Here is a 21,395-nt window from a genome sequence, read left to right as displayed (position 1 = left end):
GTGGCAGAAATGACGATAGATGATACGATGTATATGGAGGTTGGTGGGGTGGTAGGTGAGGACCAGTGGGGTTCTGTCCTGGTGGCGATTGGAGGGGTGGGGCTCAAGGGCGGAGGAGCAGGAAGTGGAGGAGATGCGGTGGAGAGCATCGTTGATCACGTCTGGGGGGAAATTGTGGTCTTTGAAGAAGGAAGCCATCTGGGTTGTTCGGTATTGGAACTGGTCCTTCTGGGACCAGATGCGGCAGAGACGAAGGAATTGGGAATATGGGATGGCGTTTTTACAGGGGGCAGGATGGGAGGAGGTGTAGTCTAGGTAGCTGTGGGAGTCGGTCGGTTTATAGTAAATGTCCGTGTTGATTCGGTCGCCCAAGATAGAAATGGAGAGGTCTAGGAAGGGGAGGGAGGAGTCTGAGACAGTCCAGGTAAAGTTGAGGTCGGGGTGGAAGGTATTGGTAAAGTGGATGAACTGTTCAACCTCCTCGTGGGAGCACGAGGCAGCGCCGATACAGTCATCGATGTAGCAGAGGAAAAGGTGGGGGGTGGTGCCAGTATAGCTGCGGAAGATGGACTGTTCCACATATCCTATGAAAAGGCAGACATAGCTGGGGCCCATCCACATATCCTATGAAGAGAATTTTCTGTCAAGCCCAATTTCTCTGGCTGCAGGGCAATTTAGATTGTCCAATTTTGAGCCTGTGTTCATGACTACAGAAAATAAAGTAAACTGTAAGAGCTTCTCTAAGTAAAATGAAAAAATAGTGGAAATAAAAGTTTGAAAGTTGGGGAGAGCATGAACTAAACCTCAGAGAGGTCCCTTCCATGAAACTCTCCAGAATTGATACTTAGCTGATTCCCAGTAAAATTCAGCCATTTTAATTCATCTGACAGGAAAAAGACACAAATACCTTCCCAGAAGTGTTAGGGAAATAGGGGTATACTGTAAAGAAATAAAACTATAGTGCTGGAGAAATTAATGGGACTGAAAACTGGTAAAACCCAATAGGATCTGCACTGAAGTAGGTGGCCATGGATATAGTGGACATATTGGTTGCCATCTTCCAAAATTTAGTGGATTCTGATACAGTCTTGGCAGATTGGAGGATGGCAAATAGAACATCATCATTTCTAAAAATGCTGGAAGGAAGAAAACAGAATTACAGGCCAGTTAGACTAACATCAGTCGTCAAGATAATGCTGGTACCTTTTAATGGAGGTGATAACAGGGCACTTGAATGAATGGTTTTATTGTCACGTGTATTTTACAGGAAGAAAAGCAAGAAAATACAGTGAAAAGCATTTTCATTGCCACCATCTGGCACCATTTTGACTAGTTTTAAGAAAAAGGAAAAAAAGAAAGCTATAGCTTAGAGAATCCATCAGTCCTGAGCCAGTGCATTGTTGACTCCACCACCACCTTACCACCCTCTACGCTGGACCCAACCAAAGTTGAAATCGTCACTCTTCAGGTGCCATCTTTTCTGCTAGACCAATTCTACTCTGCCACTGGCTCGCTGTTCCTGTGCTAGACCCACCAACATTAGAGTCGGAACTCTCACCACTGAGCCCACCTCGCTGATATTGCTGTGATGCCCTTCCGCCACCACTTTGCTGTCACTAGCGCTGGACCCGAACCAATGACAAAGTTGTCGATCCTCAGGTGCCATTTTTTCACTGCTGGGTTGACCTTGCCGATGTCCCCTCTGCTGATTCCAATAACAGGTCCTGTGCTTGCCCTTGAAGGGTAAGGGCCCCCTGGCCGCTGCCATCTGAGCTCAGGACAAGAGGTAAGTAAAAGGAAAAAGGGAAAAAAGAACAAAGAAGAGGAAAGCGGTCGGAACAGAAGTGCCCTGGCTCAGGAGCCCTATTTGTTGCCATCTTGAATATATAATTGGGAATACACATTATTAGCATGAATTTATCAAACTCAAATCAGGAGGATGAGTGGGTGAAGCAGAAGCAGTGGATATGCTGCACTTCACCTTTCAGAGTTTTGATGATGCCCCACATTAGATGTTTGTGTGCAAAATCAAAGCACATGGGATTGATGCTAATATTCTGGCCTGCATTGATTGGCACTTGGGGAACATTAAGTGGAATAAATAGATTTATTTTAGAATTTCGTTCATGATAAATAACTAGATGGGATTGTAAATGGTGAGGAGGATATAAAGTGCCCTCAGGGTGATTTAGGGAAGTTGAATGAGCTTGCAAATGCTTGACAGATGCAGTACAATGTGGGAAGTGGGAAGTTGTCCACTTTGGTAGCAAACAGAATGGCAGAGTGATTTTTGAATTATTAGATCACGAAACAGACCATTCGTTGCAACCAGTTCATGCCAAACATAATTCCCAAACTAAACTAATCCCACCTGCCTGCTCCTGGCCCATATCCCTCCAAGCCTTTCCAATGCATGAATCTGTCCAAATGTCCTTTAAATGTTGTAATTGCACCACTTCCTCAGGAAGTATATTCCACATATGAACAACCCTCTGTGTAAAATAAAAATTGCCCTTCATGTCTTTTTTAAATCTCTTCCTTCACCTTAATGTGCCTTATAGTGTTGAAATTCTCTATCTTACAATTACCATCAACTCAATCTGTACCTCATTATTTTATAAACTTTTTTCAGGTCACCTCTCAAACTCCTATATGCCAGTGAAAAAAGTCCCAGCCTTTCTTTATAACTCAAACCTTCCTGACCCGGCAACATACTGGTAAGTCTCTTCTGAACTCTCTTCAGCTTAATATCCTTCCTATAACTGGGTGACCAGAACTGGATACAGTACTCCAGAAGAAGCCTCACCAATGTCCTGCATAACCTCAACATGACTTCCCAACTCTTATACTCAAAGGACTGGGCAACGAAGGCAAGCATGCCAAATGCCTTTTCAACCACTCTGTCCATATTGAGCCATAGAGATGTACTGCTCAGAAACAGACCCTTCGGTCTAACTCGTCCATATCGATCATTTGCCAGCACTTGGACCATATCCTCTAAACCCTTCCTGTTCATATACCCATCCAGATGCTTTTTAAATGTTGTAATTCTACCAGCCTCCACCACTTTGTCTGGTAGTTCATTCCATACAGACACCACCCTCTGCCTAAAAACGTTGCCCCTTATGTCCCTATTTAAATCTTTCCTTACTCACCTTAAACCTATGCCCTCTAGTTTTGGACTACCTCACCCCAGGGAAAATACCTTGCCTATTTACCCTATCCATGCCCCTCATGATTTTATAAGATTTCCCCTCAGGCTCTGACAATCTAGAGAAAACAGCCCCATTCTAATCAGCTTCTCTCCATTGCTGTAACCCTGCAACCCTGGCAACATGCTCCTGAATCTTTCTGAACCCTTTCAAGTTTCACAACATGCTTCTGAAAGGAGTGAGGTCAGAATTGCACATAATATTCCAAAAGTGGGCCTAACCAATATCCTGTACAGCGGCAACAAGAACTCTCAACTCCTATACTCGATGCTCTGACCAATAAAGGTTAGCATGCCAAACGCCATCTTCACTATCCTACTTACCTGTGACTCCACTTTCAAGGAACTATGAACCTGCACTCCAAAGTCAGAGTTTCAAATACAGGAACATTGTAAGTGGATGATTTTGCAAGGAGATATTCCATCGACCTGAGGCCCTTTCCCTCCTGTGTGTGCTATTACAGGTTTAATGATAAGCCTAACAGCAGTAAATGCAGACAGAACCAATCTGTGATTGGAGACCATCGAGGCTGGGTCTGGGAATAGAGACTTTGAGGTAGATTATTTGGGAAGGAGATGGAAGTTGCATTATCAAGAAGGCAATGAGAGTTGGATGATGAAGGGGTTCTGCAAGTCAGGATGTGATTGCGAGGGAGATGCTGATAGTTGTTCTTGCACATTCTTTTTCATATATTTTTTTAAAAATCACCTTTTTACCAACCTGTATTAAAGTCTGTCAGGAACAAAAAATCTTGACCAGTTTCAATTCATTAGAAATGCTCACTGGTGAGGTAATAGTGCTGGTGGAAATGTTGGGAGGGTAAAGCCCAAGGAAGAGGTGAGAAGAGAAAACATAAAGGAAGAAAGAGATGAAAAGGATAAGTGATGGAAAAGAAGAGAGGGAAAGCAGATTGAGGAGAAGAAACCCCAGACTCTGTGCCAACTCACTTCTGACTCTCCATTTTGTGAGAGTTCTTCTGAGGCCAGCTTGGTGCTTGCCCAGCAGATGTAACTCAAGGTATGATTTAAATCCAACTCATCAGTCACCAACCCCATCCCTGACTGATCATCAATTGGGGATAATCTCTGTCTCTCTTCCTCGTTTGGTTTCTTAATAGTCAAGCCAATTTGGCTTTTTAAATTAAGTTTTTCTGCATGAAATGCTTAACTGATCATTTATATTTACTTCATTAGATGTTTAATTTTTTGCTTTGCAATTTTTTTGAAAAAGTTAATGCTTATTCTGTCAAAACTCATTTTTTGGAATCTTGGTCACCCCCAAGGTAGAGGATCAGTCATGATCAAGTTGAATGTTGGAACTGGTTTGATGAGCTAACTGCTTACTCCTGCTCCTATTTCCAATGTTTCCATGTTTCAATTTTAATTATCATGGCAATACATCCTAGCATTCTGTTTAATTTTCTAGCAACTTTGCAGCATTTGTCATGAGCCTTCGATGATTCATGTACTGACATCTTCATCTTTCTCAATAGTTTGAAGTTCTCAATCCAGCATATTGTACATTTAGCACTGGCTATGCCTCATGCATAACATTATGTTCACCTATAGTGAATGCTATCTGTCAGATGCAAACACATCCATTCATCATACCTGGATTAACTTGGAATCTATTTTTCACAACTGTGATCCTAACACCCACACACATCTCCGGAATCATCTGTAAATTTACAAACAGTTCCCCTGACATCTTCATAATGGTCATTGACCTGAGACAGTCAGAGTTCTGAAGTTAAGAGAAGATGGTGCCTAACCTACATTTGGATGGCACAAAAATCTATAGAACAATGCCAATAGCCTCACAGCAAGTGGGCACATCCATTATGAACTGCACAGAAAGCATGATTGCCACTGTATTAACTGTACAGTGCTTGTTACCCTTACTCTAAGATTTTGAAAAGTCATCACTCGATTGCAGAATAAAGTATATCTTTGCAATAAAAAAATGTTTATTGTATTCTTCCCCTTCCATGTCCTGCTGAGTATGTCCAGTACTTCCTGCCTTTACACCATATTTCTGGAATTTGCAATGTTTTATTTGCTATTGCAAACTCTTTTGTTTCGGCTGTCACTCCAGCATACCCATCATAATGTTCTACCTGGCTTTCTGGAATTAAACTAGAAATTGCTGATATACCCCTGATATCACTGAGAAAGTTAGACTAGCAGAGAGACAAAAATGAATCTGACTGATTTGTTCAATACTACGTTAAATTTGCCAGGATGATTATTCACTAATAGACTGAAGGACTGCAAAACTAGTTCACATCTTAATTACTTGTCTCCCCATTGCTCCTGAGCATCAGTTGTAAAAAAAGGCCACTGTTAAAGTGTGTCCCCAAAATTAATGTACCTTTGCATTTTTGTGACACTGAACAAATTGGATGTTGTTCTGAGTAGAAAGTTTTGGCATATGGGACCTTTCATTTTAATAGTTTCATTTTTTGCACTGGAATTGTAACAGGGTGAAGGTAAATGTCTCATGACCTTCCAGAGGATAAGGGGGGCAATGGTTCATTATCCTGCTGCTGCACTGCAACAAGAAGAATAAATCCTAATCAACAACCATTATCCATGCCATTGTAAGTACTCCCATATACAGCCACCCATACTATAAGGACTGACCTATTCCTATATCTTGCTAGCAATGCTCAATCTATTGAGATGCATTTGTTTTGAATAAGCCATAAAATTGCTCCTTTTTGAAATACGCAGTCCAACTATGATAACTGTTGATGGTAGTACAGTGAAATCAAACAGCCTTGTAATTAGCCCAAGCATAAAATGTGAAGCAGTGGGAAGTAATGTGTGTTGACCCATGAGATTTTGGATTACAGAAAAGGGTGAAAGCAAGCACAGGAAAGGAAAACCACTTCACAATAAAAGCAGTTTTCCATTAGCAAGGAAAAATGTGTTGAGGGTTACCACAAGAGGTTGGAATTAAACAGCCAGTGGGTAACTGACAGGAAATTGTGCTGGTGAGCTTATTTTCCACAGCCAGAGTATGACCAGGTGGGTTACATTGAAACCTAGACCACCTCAATTAATAGAAAACAAACAATTTATTTTTAAACATGACTACATTATAATCATTTTTATTCTCTCAATAAGTTTTTAGACCACAATAAAACAAGTTGGAGATTCTTCACTTGCATTTGGCTTCAGGTGTGAAGTTCTTGCAACCTACGTGGACATAGAATCCTTACAATTCAAAAAGGCCTGCATTGGCCCTCTAAAGAGGATCCCAGCCAAGAAGAAAAACATTTAAACTTCAATTTTTTCCTGGGAAATTCAGAAGTGCAAGAGAGCTCACACTTGAAATAGTTAATTTTTGATGCTAGAAAGGTTGATTAACAATCAAAACCTATTTTTCATTAAATGAGTGTTCTTGCTTAAAGTTTGGGAGAAGATTTGTAGCTCGGGTGCTCGTTGTTGTGGTTCTGTTCGCCGAGCTGGGAATTTGTCTTGCAAACGTTTCGTCCCCTGCCTAGGTGACATCCTCAGTGCTTGGGAGCCTCCTGTGAAGCGCTTCTGTGCTGTTTCCTCCGGCATTTATAGTGGCCTGTCTCTGCCGCTTCCGGTTGTCATTTCGAGCTGTCTTCTGCAGTGGCCGGTATATTGGGTCCAGAAAATGATGCTAGAGGGTGGACAATTGTCAGAAAAGCAACGACAGCGCTTACTAAAACCTCCCAATGAGTACGGAGCATGGCGAGAATGGGAATTCGAGAAGTGGAGTAAGATGTTGTGCCAGGCAGATGGCATTAAATACTTCCAGGAAGACAAGATATCCAATTCCTGGCTCAAGCCACACGCAAACACCAGATCTAGGAACTTCATCTCCAGCCTGCTTCTCAGATCTAATCTGTATCCGACAGGAACGACCCTGTCCAGGGGCAATCCTCATGCAAACAAAAGCTGTAGGCGATGCAACAGTCAAAATGAAACGCTGGCACACATATCGGGGCACTGTCTGTATGTCAAGAACAAGAGAATCAAAAGGCACAACGTGGTCCTTGAACATTTAAGAAAATACGTAGGTAAATATGGATGGACATCATACCTGGAGCCAAGGTTTGTGACCTCGGATGGCAATCTATGGAAACCGGACATCATCTTCAAGAAGGATGACAGCTCGAAAGTGGCGGTAGTAGACGTCACAGTCTGGTTCGAAAATAATGACCAGTCCTTAGAACAAGCTTGGACCGAAAAAACCCAGAAGTAAAAACATCTGAGCAAGGAAGTGGAGCGCCTCACAGGAGGTACCAAGCCACAGTTCTTCGGGTTCGTTATCGGCGCCAGAGGAAAATGGTTTGGAAAGAATGACTCCCTAATGAAGTTTCTGGGCATAAAGAGGTTTAAGACCTTTGCCTCTATGGTCTCGCGTGAGACACTTTTCATGACTCTGCAGCTCTTGCAAATATTTAACGATTATTAATTTATTTAAAATAAAACGGGAGCACCTTTGACTCTCTTTATTATTTAAGTTAAAATGAAAGGGAGAACCTTTGACTCTCTTTATAATTTTTATTTTAAAAAAAACCACAGAGGGACGCATCCATACCATCGACGCTTTGGCTGTCGACGAGCGACATGAAAACTCGAAATGTGTACTCATATGAGTGTTGTTAAATGATGTTAAATGTTCTTGCTTAATTTGAGAAGACTTAATTTTGTGATGGGTCCAATGGGTGGTTTCTGGACAAATACAGCAAACTTTCATCAAAAATAGGAGTTTAAGAGCAATATATTTTTGCCAAGTTTAAAGGCATTGTTGTAAACTCAGACAAGAATTTTTGGATATCTCTTGCTTGCTTGAATTTAAGAAAATTGTGGCCTGTAAAATCCCACGAATAATTATTTTTAAATGAGAATGAACTGGAAGGTCTGCAATTATCATCTCAACTTTCTAAATTAGTACTATCCCTGTGCAAACCCTTATTTTTTCCACCAGTTGCAAGTTACTCAAAATGAAAATTTCATGCAGCCTTGTTTGAATAAAAGCACTCCTCAGAATGAGTGATCTTTGAGACTGTGTCAGAAAATGCTCCCATAGCATCAATAGCTGTTCCATTTCAAGCAGGCTTCATTTGAGCTATCCTGGGACGAGCTCCTGGTGAATTATAGGATTGGGGTTTTAGTACCACTTTGAACTAATCCATGGAGTAGGAAATCTTAAAAAATCAAAACGAGATGAAAAAGTAGAAGACATTTGAGTGCAGTGAAGAGGAAAGTGGAACAGGAAATGGTAAAAAATATACATAGACGAGGACAGAAATAAATTAATATGACAGAATAGCTATTATGGAGATGTGGTTGTAGGGAAACCAAGGCTCAGAACCCAATATTTAAGGATATTCAATGTTCTGGACGAATAAACAAAATGAAAAGAAGGTGAAATCACTTTGGCAATAATGGAAGGTATCAGGACATTAGTGAATGTTGATATAGGTGTAATATATCATGATGTGGAATCGGTTTGGGTGGAAATAAAGCATAGCAAGGGAAAGGGAGACATCTATAGGTACCTGAAGAGTTGCCTCATTATAGGACAGAGTATAATTGAAAAATATTCGAGATGTGGATGAGGGCATTACAATTGTCATTGGTGAACTTACTCTGAATTTGACTGGACAAATCAGTTGAAGCAAGGTAATATGAAGTCAGATTTGGATATTGTACCAGAGGTTGTTTCTTAAAGTGGTTCATTGCAGAGGAACAGGATATTTTAAATATAGTAATGTTTAATGAGGTAGGATTAATAAGAGTTCTCATAATTAATGATCCTCTGGAGGGTAACACAGTAGAACTCCAAATTCAGTTTCAGGGAGAGGAACTCTGTCTCAAACCAGTGTACTCAACTTAAACAAGGATAAAGTTAAAAATCACACAACAGCAGGTTATAGTTGAACAGGTTTAATTGGAAGCACACTAGCTTTCAGAGCGCTGCTCCTTCATCTCCAAACCATAAACAATGATAATCATAGATTTGTGAAGACAGGTTTGCCCAGTGAGCTGGGAAGATAAAAGTAAGGGGAAAGCTTAATAAAAGGAGTGGTAAACATTTAACTGATACTGTAAAAAGCTCAGCAAAATATTATTTAGGTTTCACAGAATGATGGACCACCCATGGTTAACTAAAGTGTTCAAGTGGAATATCCAGTCAAAAAACTAAAGCATACAAAGCAGGCCAAAGGATTAGGAATCATTTTGTAATAAAATGACTTAAAAGCTGATTAAGTAGAAAAAAATGATTGCCAAAGTAAATTAACAAGAAATATTAAAATAACAAATGAGAGCCTTTATGGCTATATAGAAAGAGAACAGCTGAATACGTATGGGATCATAGACTCATACAGCACAGAAACTTTGCAGACATGTATGAAAATGCAAACCAATATTTTCCTTCATCATAGTGGAGTATATTATGTACAGCCCAAAGATAACAGATGAATAAGTGCAAAGGGAAGGAACAACCTCTATCAAAGGGGTGCAAGTACTTGATAAACTACTGGGACTAAAGGCAGACAGTGGCCTTCATCCGATGGTTTTAAAGAAAGTGGCTACAGAGATTGCAGAGGCATTGGTAAAAATATTCCAGAATTTCCTAGATTCCAGCTTTCACTAGAATGGAAAAAACGCGAATGTGACATCCCTTTTCAAAAACAGAGGGAGGCAGAAACTGGGGAATTATGGACCAGTTTAACCTACATTTGTTGTTGGGAAAATGCAAGAGTCCTTTATTAAGGAAGAAATAGCAGAACATTTAGAAAAGGCTAACAGTGACAACATGGTTTTGTGAAAGGAAAATTATGTTTGGCAAATTTGTTAGTATTCTTTGATGCAATAACTGAGATTAATGGAAGATAATATTTGTGTTTCCATTTAGCTCTATGAAATAGTTTTATAATAATCTGACGTCTGGAAACTACCTAAGCTTACATTCCTTTTGATCTTCACATTTTGATTTGGATTCTTGTGCCTCATTGTTCTGCGGTGCAGAATTTGTCTTAATCAAAATTAATAGCTTGGAGGCCAGAGAATGAGACTTTCTTCAGCTAATTTATGAAGGATCAGCCTGTAAAATTTCTTCACATTACATGAGTACTGGTTTTATATATAAAAAAACAACAATACAACTTGATTTGAAAGTAACTTATACATCCTTTGTATTCAATTTTCATCCAATTTTGTAAAACCAGCTCAGTCAACACCATGGAAATAGCTAACTAAGAAATTTGCAAAAGACACACAATTTCTGTTGAATACCCTGTTGTATTATAAACAACAAAGTTGAAACCATAATTTTTCAATATATCATGCAGTGAACATGCCATATTTAGTGTATGGACACATTTCAATTAACATTTGAAACATATTTCTTCACTTCGAAAACATCTTTCAAATTACAAAACAACAAAGCATTAAAGAAAATGCTTGTGTAATATTGGGGTGTCAGGGGATGGTCCAGGCAATGAGGTGTCAGGAGATGGTCTAGGCAATGGGGTGTCAGGGGATGGGCTAGGCAATGGAGCAGAGCTGAGGAGAGGAAATGGGTTGAGACAGTGGTGCTAGAAAAGCACAGCAGGTCGGGCAGCATCCCTTCATCAGGAAGGGCTTATGCCCAAAACGTCGATGCTCCTGCTCCTCGCATGCTGCCTGACCTGCGGTGCTTTTCCAACACCACACTCTCGACTCTGATTTCCAGCATCTGCAGTCCTCACTTTCTACTGAGAAGAGGAAATGTCAATAAAGAATCCTGAGTTAGGCCATAGGGCTCAAGCTGGCTTGGATTTGAACACATCAAGTAAGCTGGCATTAATATATAACATTGATTGCGCTGGATTCAGATGAGGTGTCGTTCTGTTTTACAGTTTAAGTGAACATAATAGAGCCTAATATACATTTTGAAAGGCCAACATTGGTGCCTTCTCCATCACCAATGAGAATAGAAAGCCCTTCTTTTATTGCACATCAATTTGTATAATCTTGTGGCATCTATATTAGTCGCTACAATTGTTTTCATACAAGATGGTCACTATATTTCAAAACAATTCATTATACATGAAACTCAAGATATTTCTCAGTAATGATAAGGCATTTGATAAATGCAATTTCACAGACAATTTCTTCTCTCAAGGCAAGTATTTTTTTCCATATTTTTTCAGATATAGCAGAATTGCAAACTGACAGTATGTCTTGGCTTTCCTCTGTGGTACTTTTGAGTTATCAAATCAATTGGTGTGTGATATAAATCATATTTGACAGGTCATTACTTCTTTGCAAAGCTCTTCAGTAATAGTTGATGCTTCATAATATTTATACAAATATAAATCCTACATAGTACAAAACTAACTAGAGTTCCTTTGATAGTAATTTTTATGTTAATAAATTTGATAAAGGATGAATATAGTTTTTCCTACAATAATAAACCATCAGTTTACTTGATGTAAAACAGACTGACAAGGAATTCAATTAACGTTTTGACTTGGCTTGTTATGAATACAAAGTTTATCACATTATAGTTTTGGACAGTTTCTGTACATGTAGGTGTATTGGAGGAATGAATAGGGTGTATTGAGTTCCTTCAAATTCTGCCTATCAACAATAATATTCATGTCCTGGTTGCTATGGGGATGGTGGCTGAGATTTCATTACTGGGAAGCATACGCAATATGTTCACACCTGCAAACAATGGTAAGCAAAACTGTGCTGACTGTGAGTAAGCTTAGAGGCGTAAGGTTTCGAGCAGAAAAGAGAGAGAAAGGGAGACACGTTTTTGCAGGAAAGCAAAAAAATTGCAGTTAATGTGTGGTCACCAGAAATGAAACTCTATTCTTTGAATTAATGGAGTAGTTTACAGAACGGTATACAGTTTTGGTTAAAAAGATTCATCTTGTGGCTCCATATGGAATTTATAAGATTTGCCTTCATGGATCTGGACAGGAAATAATTGCTTGAACAGGCTTACAATTGTTGGTCAATTTTGAATTCTACATAAACTAAGAGAAGTGCCTTGTAATGGTTACTCGGTTACAGATTGTTGAAAAGGGGAGAAGTGAATCCATGGGAATTTGGGAGCAGTGCTAGATTGGCTCTTGTGACAATGGTAATTGTATAAAGTGGAAATGTAGAGTCAGGTGTTTGGTCATGCAAGAATGAATATCATTTCCAAAATTTAGGGTATAGTTGTTTACTGCATGATATTTAGTTAATTTTGCTTTTAGTTGGTTTGTTACTGCATGAGTTCTGAAACTTAAAATATCTCAAGTTATTAGTTACTAGTTATCGTTCAGTGACATCACTCTGACTTGTCCATACAAACAACTCTTACTCATTTTTGTATCAATTTAAGCATTAGTGTTATGATAAAGCTAGAATTGAAACATACTGTTAGAAACGCTTGAAGCTCAGCACTGCTTCTGGTTCCAATACAGCTCACTTGGAATTATTTGGTTTTGATATTACATGATCACATTGTGTTCTGCTATAATTTAAAGTAAAAATTAGAATTGTAGTGTTATTAAATAATAGCTTGCTATAAGATGCCAGTTTGGCTGTATGCCTTTAAGACAATATGACAAGAGGTTACAAAATCAGGCACAAAGCTAGCTATTTGTAAGAGGAAAAACAGGCATGTGGACAGCACTACAATTCATTAGGGACAGAAAACCTATTTTTAAAAAAAGACATTCAAACTTACAGTTAACAGCAGAAAGGATAATACAAGATTTCACATTTTAGGATATTTCCACTAATGAAAAATTAAATGCACTATTAATTAAGCACTTTCTTTATGGGCAGCACAGTGGCACAGTGTTTAACGCTGCTGCCTCATAGCGCCAGAGACCCAGGTTCAATTCCCGCCTCTGACTGTGTGGAGTTTGCACGTTCTCCCTGTGTCTGCGTGGGTTTCCTCCGGGTGCTCCGGTTTCCTCCCACAGTCCAAAGATGTGCAAGTAAGGTGAATTGACCATGCTAAATTGCCCGTAGTGTTAGGTAAGGGGTATGGGTGGGTTGCGCTTCGGTGGGGCGTGGTGGACTTGTTGGGCCGAAGGGCCTGTTTCCACACTGTAAGTAATCTAATCTTTATAGCCAACATTTAGTTTAAAACTACTTAATAGAACTTCTCCATTTTTTACTTTAAGTACAACGGAAATAAAAACACTTAGATATACCTGACACTGTCCTTTCTATAAATGCTCATTTCTCATGGGAACTGTTGGTTCCCAAGGTTTTACTTCTATTTGTTTCCTTCTTTGCCTTGTAATTTCTAACCTCAGAATGATTTTCCACTGTAAGGATTTATTCCTCCCAACCACCAGCATAGATAAATACATGTGAAGCAAATCTCCTTGTCACATTTAAACTGCTCACATATTTGGTATTTCCAATCAGAGTGTGACTTCTGTTCTGTACTTTTTTGGTTTCTAGCTGCTTACTTAGTTTTATGGACTTGGCAGACTAACTTAATCTGAGATTTTTTTCCAGAGATATCTGACCCCTCCCTCTACATTCAATACTTCCCAAACTAATAGAACTTTCCTTGAATTTGGGAAATTCTGGAAATTTAAATCAAGTTATCAATTTTTTATACCCTAGGATGAAGTCCATTAGGAACAGGGACTTGTCAGTTCATATCTCAACAAGTTGCTCAGTACCGCTTGCCTGGTGGTTATAATTTTCTTGAGTTTCTTCCACCTTTTTCATTTCTTGACTGACAGCTATTTTTAGCATATTTCTGCTATCTTTTAAGGTGAAGATCAACATAAAATATCTGTCCAATTTATTTACCACGTCTTTATTTACTTTCTATAGGACCAATACAACTTTTGAAAGGCATTTCTTGAAACTCTTACTATATGTTTTTGTATTATCAGCTATCTTTCTCTTGGGTTCCAATTTTCCCCTCATTAATCTTTTAGTCATTCTTTGCTGTTTTATATTCTGTCCAACCTTCTTAACTGCAATGATATGCATCTTTGTTAAAGGTTGACAATCTTTAACTGTTTTTAGTTAACTGCAGATGGTGAGTTCTCCCCTTGGAATGTTCTGTTTCATTGTACTAGAAACTCAGTTTACATCATCTCAATCAATTTTCTGAATTTAGTCATCTATATCAGTATTGCTTTCACAGACTGCTTTCACAGAGCATTATTTATAGAGATTAATCTGCCTGAAATATCATGTTATGTCCATTATCTGCACAAGGATAACTACAATGTTACCTGACAACCTTTATTTGAAGAATTCAGATGAAAATGCTGTTGTTCAAAACTATTAAAGGCACAATACAGCTTTTAGACATGCACACAAAACAGACAGAATTAGCTCAGAAGACGAATCATTGAAAGAAGGCCACATATTCAGTTGAATGATCACTGTAAATGGAGTATTTAATGGTTTCCAAAAATAGCAAATGTTGAAAGGAATTGAAAACAAAGCACTGTTTTAAAAGGGGAACTTTATTTATAACACTGAGGGGCCAGGAGCAAATGCACCGATTCAGCTCTGGTACACAATAAATTTGCAAAGCTGTTACTCAGTTTAACCAATACTGCAGTGGCACTAGAAACACGCATTCAAAACTTTTACTACCTTCCCTTTTTTTTGGTACAAAATGGTACAAACAACGATACAAAATATTTGTGCTGTTGACCATTACAAAAAAAGTTTCCTCTAACTGTGCAATGATTTGTGTTGAAATGTGAACACACAACACGAGAAGAAATCGTTCTTTGAAACAACCACAGCCATGCGAGCTACGCTTTCAATATTAAAAAAAAGACATGCATAAAAGGAAAAGAAAGCTCCAATTATACATATAACATTAACTAGATGATGTTTGCTTCAAGCTGTGTAACATTATGTACACTCTACAGAATGAAATCAAGTGGGTAACAATGCTTTTTAAAAAAAATTAAGTTACTTTAATCAGATGTTTGTTCTACTTTCGATTTTAAAAGGAAATGGCCTTAATGCTAATGAAATCTAACCAGTTCCTTCAGAAAGTCCTTTCCTGTCTTTTTTTTACACTGCTTGACAATTAGATTTTCAATGTTAAGCTCTATACAACATATACAATGTGATTAGCCACCCACCTGCTTAGTTTTAAACATGGCTGTTAATACACGTGTTTCTATACAGTTCATTTTTTTTAAAATGTATCTTACACACCAATAGTTTAAAAGGCAAAAAAGGAAAATTTGTCCATTCACCAGTGTGGAAACAAACTGATTTGTTCATTTTCTCTTCGTGGTCAATACTGGACCAGGGATCAATAGATGGTTGAATTTTAATCGCTCCTGAGATTGAGGGAATCCGATAAAATGTACCAAAAAGGCACTTTAAAAACAGTGTTTCTGTACTAAGAAATTCAAGTTAATAAAGAGCGCCTTTCCTCTTTAGTTGTAAAGCAAAGTTGAGCGATATTCCTGCTGACTGACCAAAAATATGCATAAAAAGACAACAAGCATTCATGCTAACAGCTCATGTTCTAAAATAATAAAAAACTAACACACCACTAAAATATTATGGTCAGCAGGGAATATTAATGAAAAAAGATGCCTCTTTTTTTGTACAGTTCCTTCATTTCTAATATACTATTAGTCATCTTCTCCGCCACCATACATGTCTGCTAACTTCTTGAATCGAGGTCCCCAGTCATTAAGATAATCATAATCATGGTCACCAGAGCTGGATGAGTTCAGGGAGCTGACTGAACCTGCAGTTGAACCACTTCCTTCATAATCAAAAACCAGGAGGGAATCGTAGGGTGGGGCTGTCGGGTCATTGTCCGCTGCTCTGAGACCCTGCAACAGTATTTCAGAAAATCATGAAATCTTCAAACCATTTTAAGACAGATCTATATTTTTTAAAATTAACATTTAAATCTGATCAGTTTTCACGTCAAAAGTTTGCAAAATCCTGGACACAACTTTTTACTTGGTAACTAGTTTAGGATACCATGATAATAGATACTTCAGAAAATATGGGATACTTTCCCAATGGGATGCAGTCCAAGGGTATATTAAGAAATTTGGAGTAGATGCAATATTAAATAATTACAATTACTGTGACTGATCATTTCAAATAATGGAGGAATTTCTTTGATTCTTGTTATTTTTCTTAAATCTTTCCAAAATTCTGTTTAGGAATACATTTTTTACTTCTGGCAAGATGTGGGATGATCTGGAACGTGCTCTGTGTCCATCACATGTAAGGAGTGCTAGATATTAGATTTCCATTTCTGTTTTCTAAAGGATGGAACAGTGAATGTCTTGCAGCATTCTGTTGAAGAATGATAAAACTAAACCACGTAAGATAAGAGTTAGATTGGCAGGCAGCGTTGAAAGTCCACCTGAGAATTTCTGCAAGCAAGCTGTGCTCAAATTCTTCAGCTAAAGGGCTACTGTAGTAATCACAAATTATTCATCTAACTCTGGTATGAAATGAATTGGGATGACAACAATCTTTCATATCTTGTGGACCTACACATGGGTGCATACTTTTCTGCTTGCAAACCTATCATTTAAGTATACAATTTAGCTGAATCCTAATCTCTGAATCTCAACTGAAAATAAACACCTACACTGAAAAATGATAGAATAATTGAACAACTTTGTCAAAGATACAGAACTAACAGATTTAGTGTTGTCACAAGTACTGGTGACAAAATACATCATATAATTTTTTTTAAAAAGTCTTTGCTATTGTTGCTTGTATGAGGCAATAAACATCAGCCTAGTATTTTTCATTCGTACCTCATTAATGAAGTCTCCGATATCTCCAGGATGAGGAATAGTTGGGCGCAGTGGATATTGTGGTTCAGCACCAATAGGTCGCTCATCAACCCTCCTGATCCCAGGAGCTTTTGTTAATCCAGGATCCAGTGAGTCTGGCTGCTGAAGCTGGCTCAAGTCATAATCCTGCAGAACAGAGTGGCCTTGCCTTTAAACTGGGTTTCTTCAGAATCATGAATTTTAATAAAAAAAACTCTGACATTCCAGAATTGCTAGAAACTCAGAACACTTACTGAGCAAAGAACTTGCACTTCAGCAAATACTGTACAATCCCCATTCAACAACAATTCACAGGCAGAATTTTCCTGCGCTTTGAGAGACATTGTTTGTGACAATTGGAATGATAACTATAATAGGAGAACACCAGGTTAACATAAAGTGTTAGAAATACAGTGCTGGGTAATTTAACACCAGAAATTTCATAGATTTCTGTGAAGTGACACAATATGACAATCCAAAAATGATGCTCTCAAAAGGGACGTTGGGTCCATTTGAAGATATCACTCTTGTGCTGAGAGTACAGAATGCATGAATGGAGATCTCGAGGATCAGATCTCACCGAGAGCAAGCACAAAAATTTGGATGATTAACCTTTAACTTTCCAAAAGAAATTTGCAGTGTATCACTACACACAGTAGAACAAATTCCAGAGAGTGCAAAGACGTGTTTTAAAGGTTTAGGATGTTTTCCTGGAGAATATCATTTTGCAGTAAATGCGAATATAAGGTCGATTCAGCACTGTTGAGGAAAGCTCCAGTCTGAAAGAGATGACAGAAGAGCTGGAAAACAAAAGGAGTAATCAAGGAAGTTACTCCTACAGAATGCTTTCATCCTAATAATCCAAAGAAAGAACAAGGAAAGCCGAGAGCATGCATGAACCAAAAGTTTTAAACAATACATTGAAGACTACTCCATGTCAACCATCTTAGGAATTTTGCTGCAACTTGGTCTTCATTACCCTAGGTGTGAAAGGTAGTACTGGAAGTGAAACTGAATAAAAGAAGTAGCTTTTTAATTAGATGAGGGATAATATGGGAGAGAGAGATGATTGTGTATGCTTTTTTGTGTATCTATGAATCCATGAGTCTGACCAAAAGCTACTTCAAAGCATTTCCTTCAAGTCACTACCATTTGCTGCAAAATGTCTTCCAAGAATGTTATGACAGTTACAGAGATATCATCTAGACGTGAGACAGAAGTAAGGAGAGCAGATGTAAACTGCAGGTATGCTGTCAAGTGCATCACTCTTGATGTAGAAATTACAGATGCTGTGACTGTGTAAAACCTTTCAGATCCAACAATGAAGCAGCAACTCAGTGCACTCTGGAAGCCATTAACCTAGTAGTGACATTGAAACTCAAAGTCAAGTATCTTGCTTCAATCAAGCAAATGACACTGCAAAAAGTTGTGTTTGAAGGAATGGTCCAAAAGCAAGGACACAACTGTTGTTCAAATAGAATACTGGACTCTCAGAAGTGAATCAATAACCTAAAACAGCACACTGAACAAAGGAAACAGGATCACTGGCCCACATTTTCCACTGGCCAGATAGCAGGTTTTGCACATAGTTTCATCGTAACACTTACTCCAGAAGAATTCTACATGAAATTTGAAATTTCCATTGAGCAATTCCATTATGCCTGGAATTCCCTGAACTCCTCCATTTAAATCAAAGACTTTGGAGGGTTCTAATGAAACAAAATTTTAAAAAACCTACTCAAGAAAAAATAGGCTGTTACATACATTTATCTAAAACCTGAGTAGCTATTCAACCAACTGCAAACTTACCTCACACACCCATAACCTCACTTTTCCTCACCACGCCTTTTCCCATAAAATCAAACCTGACATTTTCCCATTCTCCCACATGCAGATATGAACTCTGACAAGCTCCACACCTCGCCAGATCAAATCTGACCCAACCTGACCCCCCTTGTCAGATCACAGTTAACCTGGCCCTACCCTTTCCCTACCCCATCCCCACAGATATGATACCACCCAACCCCTCATCATCACTGGACATGATCAGACCTCTACCAACATACTTAAACAGTGACTAATGAACATAAAGGATCCAATTGGTACCACCATCAAAACTAACATCATTCACAAAATACCATGCAAGAACTGTAAAAAAACACTACATCAGACAAACTAGTAGGAAACCTGCCACCAGAATGCATGAACACCAATTGGCCACCAAAAGCCACGACCCACTATCACTAGCTTCTACACACAAAGGCCAGAAAGGACACCACTTTGACTGGGACAACACACACATCCTAGGACAGGCGAAACAAAGACATGCACGAGAATTCTTCAAGGCATGGTATTCTAACCAGAACTCCATCAATAAACACATCAACTTAGACCCTATCTACCTTCCCTTGAAAAAAAAGAACTGGAAATGACATCAGCCACCTTAAGAAACCAAGACCTATAAAATAGAGAGGTGGGACATACCACTAGGCGCTTCACCAGAGACTCGCACTGATGATGCTACCTAGTATGGCAACAAAACGTCTGAGAACCTTCAAGCTCAGCAAGCTACATATGTATCATCAACCTGAGCTACAAATCTTCTCAAAAATCGATCATCAGACCCCACTCACAAACTGCTCCCCCTCCTCCTCAACTTGACTGATGTGAAAGATCCCCCCTTCCCCACAATGCAGTCTGTCTGATGTTGCCCAGATATGGACAAGTAGGGAAGCTCTTCCTCACCTGCAGATGGATGAGCAGGAAGATGTGAACTTTGCACCTGCACTGTCCACAGTTCAATCAGGAGATCCAGAGGTCCCTAGCGATTCAACAAGAGAAATGGCACAACTGGTACCGTGGCAACAAAAAAAAACCTCGTGAATGTTGTTTCCCTGGTAGGGAACATTGCCCAGATGGACAGCCAGCATACGATTAATAAACCAACATGATTTAAAGAATGTGTGCAATGTTTATGTGGAGACTGATGAGATTACTGAACTGCTGATGCCTGAAAACAGTGATGTGTGTATATTGGTTATCTAAGGTAACACAAATGTGCATGATAATGCATGCATATTTCTTTGCATGAAAATTCTGGGGTTAGAAATATAAGCTTTGCCTTGTGCTATACTAGTCATGGACATGATTAGATTAGATTAGATTAGATTCCCTACAGTGTGGAAACAGGCCCTTCGACCCAACGAGTCCACACCGACCCTCCGAAGATTAACCCACCCATACCTATTTCCCTCTGACAAATGCACCTAACACTATAGGCAATTTAGCATGGCCAACTCACCTGACCTGCAAATGTTTGGACTGTGGGAGGAAACCGGAGCACCCGGAGGAAACCCATGCAGACACAGGAAAAATGTGCAAACTCCACACAGGCAGTTGCCCAAGGCTGGAATCGAATCCAGATCACTGGTGCTGTGAGGCAGCAGTGCTAACCACTGAGCCACCGTGCCACCTTTATTACATTACATGCAGCCACCATACAAATACTTCATAAAGACTGTTCAAATCAAACTGCAATCCAGTGAGCACAAAAGAAAGGCATTACACACAGCCCTCTCATAAAGATTGCTGCTGGATCCCTGGGAAAAAAAGTTGTGTGCAGCCAGATAAAGTCATAACATGACCATTAAGTAGACACTTAAGGACTTCAACTGATGCCCAGCTGGCAAGGCAGTCCTGCACATTAGACATGCATCATGCTTGATCGGGGATGGGGAATGTGGTAGAAGATCTGCACCCTGCACCATCCTACTCAAGGAAATAGCACTGCTACTTCAACCTGCTTCTGGGTGCTGGAGGAAAATATTAAATTCTGTTGAAAAAAGTGAGACTTCTGACCTGCATTTAAGCCTCATAGTGGGGTAGAGAAGCCCATAAGAAAAATCACATTCTGGCTCTGTTCAATGCTGAAGTCATTTTCAGAAAATGTAAAATTTTATCATTTTGTCTGAACCCAACTGCATATTTTTGGGGGTTAACATTCACTCACTTTTGCAAAGCCAGTCTGTCGCCTGAATGTGTGCCACAGTTCCTTCAACAAACTGGAAGAAATACTTGTTTTCAACGTATAATTCAGACAAAAGTAGGTAATGCACAATAATTCAATGTATGCTTTCCAACAATGTTATTTCATTAATGATAATGGGAAAAGAGATGCATCAATAATGATGATTGTTGAACCAATCACAAACATTTAATGAGCTACTTCAATAGTCTAACAATCAGAAAATTCTAAAATCTAATTGTGAAAATCCTGTTTTATCCATTAGAAGCAGGATATACCCGCGTGTTTAATTACAGAAAACATGTGTAGAATTCTAAGTCCAGAATATGTTAAAGAGGAAAAAGTTTGAATGTGTTTGTCCTGA

General features: G+C 38.9%; 1 protein-coding gene across 2 annotated transcripts in view; it reads right to left on the bottom strand.

The window, feature by feature from the left end:
* Positions 1–14,673: 14,673 nt before the first annotated feature.
* Positions 14,674–21,395, bottom strand: part of LOC140462989 (cadherin-4-like) — a 656,453-nt gene continuing 649,731 nt past the window's right edge. For both annotated transcript variants that reach the window (XM_072556570.1, XM_072556571.1), the window contains 2 exons: positions 16,990–17,154; positions 14,674–16,038 (listed from right to left, as the gene is read on the bottom strand). In XM_072556570.1, coding sequence (XP_072412671.1) covers positions 15,832–16,038; positions 16,990–17,154 — 372 coding nt within the window. In that variant the 3' untranslated portion in view covers positions 14,674–15,831. The remainder of the gene's footprint in view (positions 16,039–16,989; positions 17,155–21,395) is intronic.

The sequence above is a fragment of the Chiloscyllium punctatum genome, chromosome 37 (genome assembly GCF_047496795.1).
Source record: "Chiloscyllium punctatum isolate Juve2018m chromosome 37, sChiPun1.3, whole genome shotgun sequence".
In the NCBI taxonomy this organism is placed as follows: Eukaryota; Metazoa; Chordata; class Chondrichthyes; order Orectolobiformes; family Hemiscylliidae; genus Chiloscyllium; species Chiloscyllium punctatum.
This window is presented reverse-complemented; position numbering and strand designations above follow the sequence as displayed.